Below are 15,466 nucleotides of genomic sequence, written 5' to 3'. Positions count from 1 at the left end.
AGACCCGCATTAAATTGTTTTTTTTGCTCTCCAAAATCCATCTTTTTGAAGACAGTGGCTTTGAGATGTAAGTCCCAAAACTCGTCTACATATTTGTGAATAGATTTGTAGGGAGAAAGCTTCAAGCTTCGCCATTCGGTGACTACTTTGTTTTTGGCATTAGTAGCCAAAAACTGCTTCATGATGGAGGCTCTTAAAGCTTTCCATGTTTGTGAAGCTTTACCGTTTGCCCGTAGGCTAGACCATCATTGCCTGGCGGACTTTTGAAAATGCATAGCTACATGGCATAGCTTAGAGGACTCTGTAAAGCCCTCATCTCCAAACACCGCATCGAATTGTTGGATAAAGCCCAAGACTTTGTCCGTAGCACCAAAGGTGCCATCGTAGGTAAGGAAAGAGATGTTCTTTCCTCCCTCTTTGAACTTCTTGAGCTTGGACGACCTTTTCCACGTGACATAGGATTTCCTATGGCCTCTTTTTCTTGGTGGTTTGAAATTTGCACCATCACTTTCTTCAGAGGAGAAAGAATTTGAGTAGGATGGAGAAGAGCGTGACCTCTTTCTCGCCTTTTTCTTCTCTTGTTTTCTATCATCCCTCTTTGAATTATGGTGTGGAGAAGTGTGCGATGGTCTTCTCCGTTTAGGGGGTGTTGGAGAGCGTTTTGCCTTCCATCTTCGTGGAGCCATCTCCGTCGAGGTGGTAGGAGACTCACTTCTTTCTCGTTCTTTTGGTGGGGGCTCTTGAGTTCTCCTTTGGGAAGGAGATGCGTCATCAAGTAGTAGATTTTTGAGCCCTTCGTACGGATCCTCTTCTTCTTTCCGAATCGGAGAGAGGCCTCTTTTGGAAGTCTCACAAGGAGGCTTCCTAGGTACTCTCTCTTCTTGGTGGGCAATTTGGAGAATCCCATGAGCATGTAGCTGCCGTTGCACTTCACTTTGGAGCGATGGATTTCCCATGGCTTGTTGAAGCCTAGAAACAAGGTAGTTAACAAGCATAGGGGCATCATTAGTAGCTTGCTCAATTAGCAAAATCAAAGCTATCAACATTAATTTCACTCTCTTTACTATTGTCAGTCATTCTAACAACTTTTAGGTGTAATTTTTTTTAAAAGGTGTACTTTGGCACTTCAACCCCTAGTTGCTACTCCTCTTAACCCCTTTAGAAAGCACTCAAGCTCCTGTACCTGTGGCTCGAATATCATTAATTGCAAAGAATAGAAGAAAGATTCTTTCAACACCAAAACAATACCAAGCTTCTAATAGCTCAATAGTGGTAAGCCGTAGGCAAGCCCCATAGGACTTCACTATTTAGACCATAGCTCTCGACGGTGATGCCCCGTTATCTGCACGAAGTAGGCGCACTACAAGGCTGAAAAATCCATATTCTACTTACTCAATTGAAATTAATAATACCAACCATTTATAGTTAGCTTGAGGACCTCCCTTCTTGAGCAAGAAAAGACAAACCTTGTGCTTTGATACCAATATAAGGTTTAATGGCCTAGTAACTTGTGTGTAGCGAAAAAAAGCATAAACATAGTGAGCATTTCATTATAATAGATTCCTAATGAGAATAGCAAGAGTGCTTGGATGGAGAGAGCAACAAAAAACATAACACCTAGTTAGATAGGCATGAACAATACTTCAAAAGAGAGAGAAATTAAGTTATTGACAACAGTTAAGGACCGGATTTACATGGAGCCAGTCCCCCTCCAAAATGCTTTGTATTATAGGTTTCCCCCATCAAGGGAGACATTTTACAATACAATACTTTGTGTTCCTTCAATAACTTGCTGGTGCAATGAAGATGGAAGCTTCAAACACCTAGCTCACACTTATAAAACACAACATCAATTCCCTCACGGTCTCAGACCCAAGACCTCACACACCTTTGAAGATGGTGAGAGCTAGTGGGGTATGAGAGTAGATTGAGAGGAAGAAGAAGTATTCTTATGAGAAATAAGTATAAACTCCTCACATAATCACTCATAAAAGCTTAGCATAGATTAGTAATTGGCATGATAGAGGAGATGAGCATGCACTGTAGCTTGGCTCTTGGTTGGATTTGCATCACAAAGCCAAGAGTTGTTGGTGTAGGCCTCCCTTCTCACAAGCTTGGAGTAGATGATGAGCTTTCCATTAAATCTGAGAAGAAGAGAGAGTCTTCTTTGCTTCACACATGAGATTGTGTGAGTGTGTGTGTGATAATGCCTTGCCAAAATCAGCCCCCTTTCTCTCTTGGTCGACCACTCTTGATTTTTACTCATGCTTGCATCCCATTAGATAAGTGATAGCCTTGTGACATGTGTCCCCCTTTTCCCTTTTGTGAGAGCTTTAGGTAATTAAATAATGCAATTAAACTCTCATTGGACCCCTTAATCTTCTGGCCAATAGGAATCAGGCAAGCCATTGGGCTTTTGAATGCCCATTGGACCCCTTGGGAGACTGTCCAATAGTCTTGTAGAGAGCTTAATTTTTATTGGTTCTTTTATCAAGTGTTTTAAAATGAATTCAACTAAATGTACTCTAGCCTAATTCTCATTGGTCCACCTCTATGGCCATCCAATAGGATTTGAATGCGCCTTGGGGGCAACTGAGCTAGGGAGATGACATGTGTCCCCTATTCCCTTTGTGTAAAGGGAGCCTACTAGAATGTGTGTGTGTGTTTCTCTCTCCTCCCCTGCAATTTGGGTCGCCCCCTCCTATCTAGGGATATGTGAAGACTTTATGGTCTTCACATAAGCATTCAATTTTTACCTAGAGTTTGACCATTGGACATAACCTTTGAATTTTGGAACCTTAGCATCTTGAAGGTCTTAATGGGCTGAACCTTAGGGTCTTTGAAGCCCATTGTTGCACATTTCTCTTTTGCAGATGGCCCCCCATTTGAATCCCTATTTTCCCTCCTTTGGATCCCTACTGTGGACTGGTCTGCCAGCTTAACCAATATTCTAGCTTTTTCTCCCCTAGGACTTCCCCATATTAAATGATGAGTTTAACATGAGAAAATCATTTAGGAGAATTAGATATTAGTTATTATGACAAGAGAAACTCTTAATTAGGTTTTAAGACTTTAAAATCTTCACAACATGTTCATATACTATATGTCCACACAAGTTGGGTTTACGCCCAATCCTCGGGTGTACTAGTTTACTCGTTAACCTCACGAGAGTGGGTTACAAAATAAGGTGGGTCTTTTTATAATTCGTAAAGGAAGGTCTTACCACTGGTGTCATCTTACTTGCCGAGGCAATGTCTAATATGTTTACAACAATTTCATATAATCATGTGGGGTTTTTGTCAAACACAATACCTCATGCATAGTGTGTACATCATCATCAAATATTCTTCGCTTATACATCCTCCAAGGATAAAATTAGGCCATTTAAATTTTTGAAGTTAAAAAAAATGATAAAGTAAAAAATAATATTGTGCTATCATGCCGTCAAAGATGACGTCAGATCCCGTGCATGTGTGTGTGGTGCGGCTCTATGCCGCTTGATTAGGCTCTGTGTGCGGCCCTTCTCACTGCTCCTTAAGGAATATCCACCACCTCTGCTTGGCTATATCCGGGTGTCCAGTCGTTGTGGAATCTAGGCATTGTGTTGCCCCTACCTAGTTCACCTAAGGGCTTGTACTTTGCACCCTCTTGTGGCTGCCCTTGGTTACCTAGCCAGCTCTACCCAATTGGATCTATATCAGCACCAATTGAATTGATGCTCCCTATTGTATTTGCCACCATTGCCCGAGTGCTATAGTAGCCCCCTCCTTGCACCTTGACTCTCCCTATTGGGGTAAAGGCGCTACGCCTTTACCCGGGGTCGGATGTCCGGTGTCTGGCCACCCGTCCATTGTGTATACATACTTCTTGTGATCATAGTATGATCTGAGTGTGATGCTCACCCTTGGAGATTAAGGCACTTTTACAAAAAATAGGGTTCATTCATACAATAAGAAGGATGAGCAAAGACAAAAAAAAACGATCATTGTGAGGGCTCGGGAGGCTTCTCAGGCACTGCATGTCCAAGGGAGGAGACACACATAGTATGCTACAATTTAGAGGTGGTTTGCTAGACATGGAGAGGCTAACACCATTTCAGTATGATTTACACGCATTGCATATACATTTGTCTAATTCGAAGAGGAATCAAGTTACTAGAAGTGACTTGATGTCGGATTGTGTGATACAAAGATGGGGTAAACCCATTGACTATAGTTCTATAGAGCACATTTTTTACAGATTACAGGGACTCATGTAGTGACCAAGGTACATGGAGATATACATGGCACATGCTGTGAGGAGCAATATTGGCCATCTTAGAGAATCTTTACATAGACCAAGGTAGAGATTCGGTGGGTAGTTGGTATTCCTAGAGAGGATATGAGCTACAAATTGTGCAAGCTACAGCGTATCATATGTAGTTGCCCGGTATGTTATAAGATCCAAGGGAGATATCATTGCCTCTTCAAGGAAGGCTTTGGACCAATCTCTCGTATCGTGAAATTTAAGGATCAGCAATGCACCTCTATCTCTTCCTACTAGAGATGCGCATGCATTGGGCTTGACTTCTACCTAGCATGGAGGACCATCCAAGTAGACACGTCAAATAGAGACAACAAACAATGAGGATTGCTGATTTGTGGAGCCATGGTGATTACTACGCGAGGTTCGACCTTTAGAGGAGCATTGGAGGCTATTGCCCGATGGAGACTACGCGCGCATGACCCACGGCATTGACATTGGACTCATCAAAGGTTTATACCAGTTACATAACACATCAAGAGGAGTGGCATCATTAGATCCGTTTTCTAGTCACCCTCTAGGTAAGATAGAGAGCACCTACAAACTACAGCACGCCAAGGTTAGGATGCATTTTGAGGGGCCCTATATACAATTTCAAGAAGTCCACCAACGTTGTATATGCCCATTTGTCCAACTTTTTTCAATGTTGTCATTCACTAGCTTAGCTCATGCATGATAGATACCACATGGACATGGACATGGACTTGTTAACGGTGTGACCTTTCGAAGATGTTAAAATTTTTTGAGTGTATGCGGCATGTGCTTAAAAAAAAGAACTAAAAAAAACATTATAATTACATAAAAACATTTAACCATCAACCTGCATATGCTCTTTGAAAAAATCTCCATGTTGAACATTAAAAATAACACAATGACAAGTAACACATTTTTAGACAAAGAGGAGGAGCAAAAATAACAAACCTTTGTATGAACACACAAAATTTTGAAAAGGGATTGATAAATTTTGAGGAGCCAAAGAATCGTCTAGACATACTCTATTTTAGGAGGAAAAATATTGATTTATTTGCAACTTTCCAATGTTTTCTTGCAATAAAATGCAAATAAAGCATGGTGGTTGTAGTTAGACATCATGGTCCTTGGATTTGAACTTCAAAGTTAAGACTATCCGATCTTCCAAATCATCAAGAGACAATGACAATGATGAAAACAAGCCAGAACCTGGTAACGCCAAAGAAATAGACATCGATGATGATGCCAAGGAAAGATACCTGCAAGTACACAAGTGCACTCAAGTTGTTTGCCCAACACGATTGGTTCCCAGCTCATGAGCATGTAGAATAGGCCATTAGTGTAGGGAAGAGGAGCCCATTGATAAAACACCTGCCTAGGAAGATAGTTTTACCAAGAAGGATCTTGCAAATATGCTCAAGACCAGTCTCTATGGACTGCATTGGATATTTCCCCAATAATAGACAATTAAATAAGAGGAATATGGATATTTTTCAGGCTCTACCATGACGTTTCAAGTCATGCTTTAAGGCATTTGACATAGTCCAAGCAAAGTAATAGTTGTAGCCAATCACAAAAAGACACATAAGTAAGATCAAAGTGATGGAAAAATACGTAGAAAATACCCATCAAATTTGTGGATATTCCCAACAATACCCCTGTAGTTTTCAAAATTCCCATACTACCCTTGTGCTCCTTTTTCTAAGGAATTGCTCCACTTTTCCTGAAGATAATATACAAAAGTATAAACACATAATATACAAAAGTATAAACACATATTTCTAAAGTTGTTAGCCAGAGATAACCACCCACATACCCCTAAAATGGTAGCATCTGCATGTGTTACTGTCAAGCCATTTCACATTGAGTGCATAATACCACCAAGCAACAGGATTCTTACATGCTCATTTCATAGAATAAGAGTGCTTTGTACAAAAGATTGTTGTTTTTGCCATGCCTACTATTATTGCTAGTGATACATTGGGAATTTTGTTAAATTTCAAGGGCATAGGCATATTAGGAATTTTAGCCCAAATTTGAGGGATGATCTAGGAATTTTTCACATTACAGAGGTATTTATGGAATTTCCACAAATTTAAGGGGCATTCTGGTAATCTTCCCAAAAAGAATTGAGGATGTGTATATTTCCCTACTTGCTCCTGTGTCTCATTAGTCGTGCCTCACTAGTACTGCCAGCTCTCTCTTTCGTGCTGTGTTCGTGTGGCTGGGGGGCTGCAAGGCACGCGCCGGTTGAGGGAGCTGCCGCCATGTGTCAGGGATGGGGGGTCGGAATCTCTCCCCTTTTTACAATATAGATATAGATAGATATAGATACACGCTACCAACCATGTACTCCAAATGTCAGCAAAAGTCGGAGTGCTGCAGCCTATATTCCGGTCGCCATGCAGTCGCATGCATTACAGGGGACTGGTCACCAACTGACCATTCCTGGCCGTCAAAGTTGGGGGGAGGGGGGTCAGTACATGCCGTTACTGTGCAGAAAAGACAGACGACACTGACACTCAGCATTGCACAAAATTATGTTTCCTGAGGTGGTTGAGATCGGGTAACCTCAAAATTCTGTATGCTGATGTGGCACAAATCAGATGCTGCACCAGATTCCTGACGGAGGCTGAGATGGCATGATCTCGTTGGCATCTATTGGTCACTATTCTGGTGGCTGACTTGGCATGAATCTGACAGTTGCAGGCAAGATTTCGGGATAGAATGGCCCCCAAATGGGTGGTGGGAGATACTCTACTCCCCAACCCCCCGACTTTGATGGTGTAGGGAATGGTTGTTTAGTGACCATTCCCTGTTTTAAAATGGGCGACCGGCAGAGGCCGAGAACCCCGATTTAAACAGGGAATGGTCACTAAACGACCATTCCTGGCCATCAAACTTCCAGGGCGAGGGGGGCCAGGCTAAGGCTGCATTGTGCAGAGTTACGGCAGTTTGGCTGCAAAGCGACACTAGGCAGATTCCGCTTTGTGAGAGCGACTGCTCATTCCCGCTGCTGAGGAGGCACAAGTTGATGGGACCTAAGGGTTGAGGCGGCCGGTGCATTCTGCATGCCGAGCTGGCGGCGATCCGTGCATTGTAATGTCTGATTCCAGAGAGGAAAGGTGTGTAGATGGACGGCTGAGAACCTCTGCACTGCCTCACAACCATGGGTGAAGTTCGAATGCATGGTTATGAACCTGATAATCATAGGATTCTAACTCAAACCTAAAAAACCAAAGTATTTTTGGGAGACATGTTACTAGTGGGAGTGAGCACAATGCAAGACAATCTCCATTAGAATTAGAACACTTTAACACGACCAGTACAAGTTATGCATATCTATTCACCACCTTGGGCACAAACCCGGGACTTCAGCCGCACATAGTCGAGCAACCTTGCCTATATAATGTACAGCACGTGTCGTTAGTATATAATGTCCATCGTGGCATAAGCATAGTGGGTGCTATCACCATTGTTACCAGGAGTGCATTAGAATGTAGCTGATGTACTAAGTGGTATGTGGTATCCATGAGAAGGGTATAGATATTGCTAAACATTATAGTCTTATACAACATAGTCTCTCTCTCTCTCTCTCTCTCTCTCTCTCTCTCTCTCTCTCTCTCTCTCTCTCTCTCTCTCTCTCTCTCATTATGCTCACTACAAGTTCGAGAGTTGAGTACCGAACTCTACTCACATCCGAACTTGCTTCCCTCACATTCTCAGCCATGACTTAGGCCTACACACTTTCCTCTCTCAGCCACAGTGTGGGCTCTCCATTGCGATTCTCATCACCACGACCTTGAGCATTGAGAATCACTTACCAGCCCCACACATAGTACATCACATGTATCTTTGGTGCCATGGGCCATATTTAACCTCCAATGACAAAAAGGAAATCTCTCTCTCTCTCTCTCTCTCTCTCTCTCTCTCTCTCTCTCTCTCTCTCTCTTACTCTATATTAACATTGTAATTCAAATGGTGAATAAAATAAGATGAGTGATACTCTTCCTGAAGGCAATCCAGACCAATTACATAACACTATCCAACTATCTCTACAGTACTCTGTATAAATTAATGTCTATGTGCATTCACAACAATATATAAGAAAGTACAGCTTAGTGTACATTGCATTGTTGAATGCAGTACTGGCTTTCGGAATTGCCATGGCAAGAACTGCAGAGAAGGAAAGCCTTTGTCGGTCAATTTCGGCTCCGCTGTGTAGGAAGATCCTTTAGAACTGAGGAAGGGATTCCCCCGCAAGAAAACTTCTGAAAAGAGCGAGGGAAGGGCCAGGTTTGACAGCGGGCACAAGGTGTCCAGCCCCCCTAACACTAGCAAAAGTTAAGCCCTTATATTTCTCTGTCCATCCTCCAACCTAACCACAGAGGCAAAAAAAGGAAAGTTCATCATTTTTTTTGCTCTACTTGATCGATATGAATGACCACTTGCGCGCATACATTTGCCAACTACTAACCAAAACAAGGGTTTAGGGTTTATATGTAAGCAAAACCAAAACAAAGGTTTAGGGTTTAGGTTTGTGGGTTTCTATGTGGGCTCGTTATGCTCAAGGCGCGATCGTTTGTGTTTGCTTGAGATTTTGAGGGCAAAAACTGTGACTAAATAAAACAAGGGTTTAGGGTGAGCGAACACAAACGACATATTTGACTAGGGATCCGAGTCAAGAGTGCAATTGCTAACCTTACATCTCATTATGGCTAAAAGAGCTTGCAAAAATGTGAAAGCAATGGGTGGACCTAAAGCTTGCTTGCATGCACCCACAAATGTCATGTAAGCATCATGAACTCAACAGTAACATGCAAAAGGCATTACCTGGTTCTTGTAGTTCCATGCATACCATGGTATCTCTATAGGAAGGTTTAATTTTTTGAGCCATCTTCGGGTGCCCAAAGTGGACACCACACCATCGGCATCACCACTGCTTGAGAAAAAACAGAGATTTCATTAGTAAAACAAACTACTATAAAGGTGCCTGATAGAGACACAAGCTGAGGCACGAGCATTACCTATAGATCCAAATCCTAAGATCTTCTTTGAGGAGCTCTTGATATACGGGTAACATAGACCGCAAAATATCTGCTTTTGTGTAATTGTTGAACACAACTCCACTGCAAGGGGGGAAATTAGCTCGAGCGCGTGTGTGTGTGTGAGAGAGAGAGAGAGAGAGAGGGGGGGGGGGGGGGCAGTCAATACCTGCAGCCGGCCCAGACAATAGGAGAGGTGATGTGCAGAGCGGACTGAACAGCAGGAAGGTTGAGGTAGGGGGTTACCGAGTCCAGGCAAGGATCATACGCCCCCAACAGCAATCTCGGTTCATACAGCCTCCTCTACAATGAAGGTACTTCAAGGATTATATGAAGAGAGAGAGAGAGAGAGAGAGAGAGAGAGAGAGAGAGAGAGAGTACATATTTAAGAAGGAAATGGAATATTCAAGCAATCTATCACACTTGAGAGAAGAAGACGCTTTAAGAAGGAAATGGGATAAGAGCCTTTGTGTCGCTAAGGAAGACGGCCATCTCAACGATATATCCAATGACATCAATGTCTTGCATAATATGCCACACATGCCTTCAAAAAGCAAGCATAGGTCATTGTATTTGGAGAGAAAGCCCTCTCTCTGCAATCAATCACTGAAATCAAGAGAGCCTCCTGGCATTGTCAAGCATATCCTACAATAAATCCATTCCAAGAGATGGTACTCAAACAAAAGACAGAGGCTTGCCATGAGTTCTTGTGCTTTCAAAGAGCACCATAATTTGCATGCATGTGGAGCAAAGACATTGCCAAGTGCAGAAAGAAAGTGAATCTACCTTATCAAAGAGAAGAAGAAAAAGAATAAAATTTAACATCGTAGGAACAATCCCAAGAGACCTCATAAATCTAGCAGGCGACTCTTGACCTCAAAACCGCAAACAGGGGGTTTTCCATACTATGACTTGGAGCAAAATCCCCCATCGTATTTTTGAAATTAGTAGCTCTAAGGATTTCAGGTGACAAATTGTAGCCCCACTCAAACAATGAAAATGGACTGTAAATTACATGAAAAGCCAACGCTGGGATGCAACTAAAAAGTGCATCTCAATCTTCAAAATACTACAGAAGAAAGTGGGTATTAAGAGTACAACTACTTTTAAAGATGTGACTACTTTAATTTGGAAATGGTTGGAGGCTAAAGACTCTAAAAAGGATTAAATAAGATAAGAAAACTACAAAAAGTTGGCATTAATCATATCTCATTTTGCATCTCTCACCTTGAAAGGAAAGTGCAAGGTAGCACAGGTCCAAAACAGTACTTACACCTATCTCATAATTTTTGAGTAAGGTCCTAAAATAACTTTTCTTGCTTATAACCCAAGCACTAAGACTTATCCTACAATCCTCTCAAGGAGCACTCGACTGTGGCTAGAGGGCTGATGAGCAGCATTAGATAGTACTAAACTTAGATTAAGCATAAGTAGGAACACGAAAGCAAAAGATTGGTCTTCTACACTTGTTTACTAAATTTTCACCGATTTAACCCTTAATACCTCCTTTCACCCTATTTGGAGGAGAGGGGAGGAGAGGCCCTTATAAAGGTTCCTCAAACTAAGCACTCTCGCCAAATCTTCCTCATCACCGGCCCAAGAAGCCTTAGAGAAAGACCCACTAGGCCGTACAAACAGCCTGGCAAGTGGATGCATGGGTACTTTGGGGCTTTCCTCTCACCAATCTAGCAAAGAGAGAGAGCATTTAATTTATTGGATACGGTATGTTTAGGCAACAGCACATAGATAGAGAAAAATTTACAAAATTGAAGGATACATCTTTCTTCATCACCACATCCAGTTCAAAATATAGGAAATGGCACCTCAAAGGTCTATACTTAGCTAATCCCAACATATAATCCTTTGAAGATACTCACATAGAAAATTTCTTTGAACCACTTATCATAGACAAAAACATGGAAATTTACCTGTGAGGAAGAGTTTTTCTTGTTGCATGAAAGCCCGTACACATTATAGATATCAATTTTCGTCATGTCCACATCAGCGTCCCGAACTGCTTTATTACATGTGGTATTTGAATCCTCTGCTACCACCGGTAAGTCATTTTGAAAAGCGCAATTGTTTTTTATGGTATCAAAGGTCTCATCAGAGATGAGAGAATGACTAAAGTAGAACTCCGTGGTGCCCAAGTTGTCACTATATGGATCTGTCCATGGATTCCCAACCTTCATAAACCAAAAACCAAAGCTAAAGGATCATCAAAACTTCTTTTGTCAAAGCATGGCAATTCCTAGCTCATTATTTCAAACATAGCCTTAAATTAATTTTTCCATTGAAATTGAAAAGACTACGATGATTGAATATAAGTCTCATGTTAAAAGAAAGAGGTGATCGTACATTCATCAACCTTGATCTCCACGTTCATTGGCACCTATTCTAAAGAGGACCTAGTGTAGTAAGTATGATGATAATATGGAGACAATTGTCAATTATCCTAGGTTATATATCAGCTCAATGCTAAGTTTGAAAGTGTGTCTAAGTCCTAGAAATTAAGAAGCTTTTCGTCGGCTCTTATATGTCATACGGGTGATGCCTGCCCTTATAAGGAAAGAAGAGCCAATGGAGAAGAAGACTGTTGCACAAAAGGCAGCAGATGAAAGGTCTTTTTCTGACTATGTCACAAAGTGATGGCGTGGCATGACCACCCGGAACAAAAGATGCTAACGTGGACAGCAGTACAGATTTCTGCAGATTGCATTGACATGTTGACGTGACAGCAGTATGGACCTCCGCATTTTGCATTGGCATGCCACATGGTAGGTTGTACAGATTTCCGAGAGCTGCTTTTTGGGCCAGTAGCTTTTGAGTTGGCAGCTTTTCTTGTAATTGCTTTTGATTTTGAGGCCAAGGGACTTTAGATATGAACCCTAGGCCACTCTTTCCCTCAGTTAGTGTAAGGTGCAACGGATGTGAATCTTGAAGTTTGCTCAAAATGAGTGCTCCGAACTGTGCTCAAGGGTTCCTTTTACTTATGGAAGGGAGAGCCTTCCATTCCTTTAGTGAGAGAGTGCAATGAACAAAAACAAAGTGGTGAACATTGTGAATGAAGGTGTTGAGACTCAGAGATAGAGAGAGAAGAATACGACACCAGAAAAGTTGTCAAACCCTCCTCCGAACTTCGAAGGCCCCACTCTCTATGGCGCGAGGGGTCTACTATTGATAGCACAAATCTCTACAATGCTATGGACTTGCTGACGATGTCGACGACGGTGAGGACGACGATGAGACGGGCTGAAATCTGAAAACGCTAAGGGCTGAAATCTGCAACTCTTGTATCTGCTGAATTCTGACTCTATGTCAGTGATGACGGCGATGACGACGATGCGCTGAAAACGCAGATGCTGAAATCTGCGAATAGCGGGCTGAATCTGCAAACGCTGGCTGATCTGACTGTGCGGCGAGGATGTGCTGCAGGAAGGTGAGATCTGCGAGGTTTGGGGGCTGCAGTACGGAGTCGTAATGCTGAAAATGCAAAACACTGATGCAAAGGGTACTTCTGTCCCCGGGAATCTGCAAAACACTAGGTGCTCTGCTGTCCCAAAAACGCTAGGGCTGGTCTAATGTCTGATGCAAAACGCTATGGATTCTTCCGTGTCTTGCTATCGCCAGGCTGATCTGCAAATGCAAACGCTGGGCTGATCTGCAATGCTGAAAAACGATGGTCCTTGTTGGCTGAAAACGCTAGGTTGCCTGCCGAGGGGTCTTGCTAAGAAGGTGCACAATCGGACGCCTGGTCCCTGCTACCTCTTCTGCCAGATAACGGTAGTGCTAGGTTTTCTTATATACTTGCTTGTCAAAATTGCCCTAACCAGTTTCCCAACAAAGTCACTTATTAATAATAAGTGAAAAATGGCTAAAATAAGGAAAATAGGTATGTGCACTGTAAAAATACTCTTGATGGGTTCTGATGGTAATCTGATGATCATGTTGTGTGCAACCAAAGGATATGCATCTACTCTAAGTGCCTGGACATGCATGGTCTGCGAACAGACTCACAAAAGCAATGATGATGACTAATGGTGAATGATATGACTCTATATTGTGCTAAGCACATCAAGAGTTCCGCAGGGATGAGATGGCTACACAACGACAAGATGACTAGACTAAATGATTGAAACACTCTTCAGTATGAACTTAGTGTGTGTTTGATGAACTGAAATTCCCGTAAATGAATCTGATTTTTGATTACTCATACATGTGATTGTGTTGTGTTGAGTGCAAGATTGAAAGATGGAATGATTGATGAAATGATTGTAGCATTTCAATCTTGAGAAATCTATGGACATGATCGCAATAAAAATTAGTTAATCCGACATCAGTAACGTCTCGTGTGGATCTAGATGCGATTGCTAAATACGTTGCCATGAATCACGGTCCTAGGTCTGGATGGATTTTATGTGATATGATTCGAATGTGATGTGAATGTGAAGTGATTGTCGTCTTTGTGCAAGTGCTAGATTTGTGTTGTATAGTGCGTTGATACTTAAGAGTCATTGTCTATTGAACCGGTTTATGGCTTAGTGTCTGATTTTGTACGCGTAATCGAGGGCGACGCGTAATCGAGGGCGACCCCTCGATTACAACTCTTTTAAGAGGGGGGGTATGTCACAAAGTGATGACGTGGCATGGCCACCCGAGAAAGAGAACGCTTATGTGGACAACAGTACGGATTTCCACAGATTGCATTGACATGCTGGTGTGATAGCAATACGGACCTCCACATTTTGCATTGACATGCCACGTGGCACGCTTTGCGGATTTCCGTTGGCTACTTTTTGGGCCAGTAGCTTTTGAGTTGGCAGCTTTTTATGTAATTGCTTTTGATTTTGAGCCCAAGGGACTTTAAATATGAACCCTACGCCACTCTTTCCCTCAGTTAATTGAGCAGAGAGAGCCCGCGGGAGTTGTAACTTTGCTCAAGCATTAATATAACAACAAATACCAAAAGGGGGCCCGGAGGGGCAGATTTTGGGGCCAATATGTAACAAACTGCTGACATGTCAAAGCCTAAAGAATGGAGCCAACTTACAGATGTGGCCGAGGGGCCTAAACCCTAAAAAGAACAAGTAACAGAAGAAGTGTCACAAAGTGATGACGTGGTTGCCTGAGAGCAAAAACCATAACCCTAATTTTTGCCAAAAACCCTAACTGCTGAAACCCTAATCCTAAAATCTGCAAACCCTAATTCTAAAAACCCTATTCCTAAAATCTACAAACCCTAACCCTAAAACTGCAAAAACCCTAACCCTAATCCTAAGGGCAGCATGGAGATTTCCGAAAATTTCGTTGGTTGATAACGTGGCAGGCTGTACGGATTTCCATGATTTACGCTGGCAGCTTTTTGGCTTTGAAAAGCTTTTGAGTTTTAAAGGCTTTTTATTGTCACTGCTTTCCAGGCCAAGGGCCTATAAATATGAGGCTAGGGCTCATTCTCTGGCATGCTTCCCGGAGAAGGTGCAAAGTCTGGAGTACCGGCTTGTACTGTGTTGATGCAATATAAAGAAATACCGAAAGGGGCGCCAAGGCTTGGGGCCAATACTCTCTGGGGTGGAATTCCGCCACTACATGTCGCGTGTCGTCTCTCTATTTCAATTCAATTGTTATTTGAAGTGCTTAAAGTTGTTCAATCTGTTCTTATCTATTGGCACGTGGTGCCCGCCTTGTGACAATGGAATCAGAGCATCACGCGTGTGCTTTTCTGAAAGCATACCGGTCCTACAAAAGAACAGACAGAGCTATTGGAATTTTATTTGAGGAATCATTGGAATTTTATTTGAGGGATCTTGTTAGCCACTCCCACCCTTACTTCGTCGTGCATCAGGCGCACTCCTGTCTTCACCGCTCATGTCTTGCAGGGCATAAGCCATTAAGATCACTTGCAAAAGAAGGATCCAAAATTTGTTTCGAGTCACTGTTTTTCTCACAGGCAGTGCCAAGCACATGTAGATAGCTACCAAGCAGCATACTCAAAGTACTTGGCAAGCTTTCAAGAAAAATTTTGTCCGAAGTTATATGGTTTCTGACATCTTCCTTCGGAGTGCAACTTCTGGCAGAGTGGGGTATCCTGAAATGCTTGCCATCGAAACCCTAGCAGATTATAACTTAAATTGCCAAAGACACACTGTCTA

The 15,466-nt window shown here is 42.4% G+C and overlaps 1 protein-coding gene across 1 annotated transcript in view; it reads right to left on the bottom strand.

The window, feature by feature from the left end:
- Positions 1-8,233: 8,233 nt before the first annotated feature.
- LOC147460460 (putative serine carboxypeptidase-like 23) overlaps positions 8,234-15,466 on the bottom strand; it is a 42,410-nt gene continuing 35,177 nt past the window's right edge. Inside the window, exons 6-10 of the mRNA XM_086507729.1 lie at positions 11,246-11,503; positions 9,487-9,620; positions 9,300-9,401; positions 9,106-9,211; positions 8,234-8,650 (exon numbers count right to left, since the gene is read on the bottom strand). Coding sequence (XP_086363855.1) covers positions 8,507-8,650; positions 9,106-9,211; positions 9,300-9,401; positions 9,487-9,620; positions 11,246-11,503 — 744 coding nt within the window. The 3' untranslated portion in view covers positions 8,234-8,506. The remainder of the gene's footprint in view (positions 8,651-9,105; positions 9,212-9,299; positions 9,402-9,486; positions 9,621-11,245; positions 11,504-15,466) is intronic.

Source organism: Adiantum capillus-veneris, chromosome 3 (assembly GCF_014529385.1).
Source record: "Adiantum capillus-veneris isolate H3 chromosome 3, ASM1452938v2, whole genome shotgun sequence".
NCBI lineage: Eukaryota > Viridiplantae > Streptophyta > Polypodiopsida > Polypodiales > Pteridaceae > Adiantum > Adiantum capillus-veneris.
The sequence above is the reverse complement of the archived record's forward strand: the minus strand, read 5'-3'. Positions and strand labels throughout refer to the sequence as shown.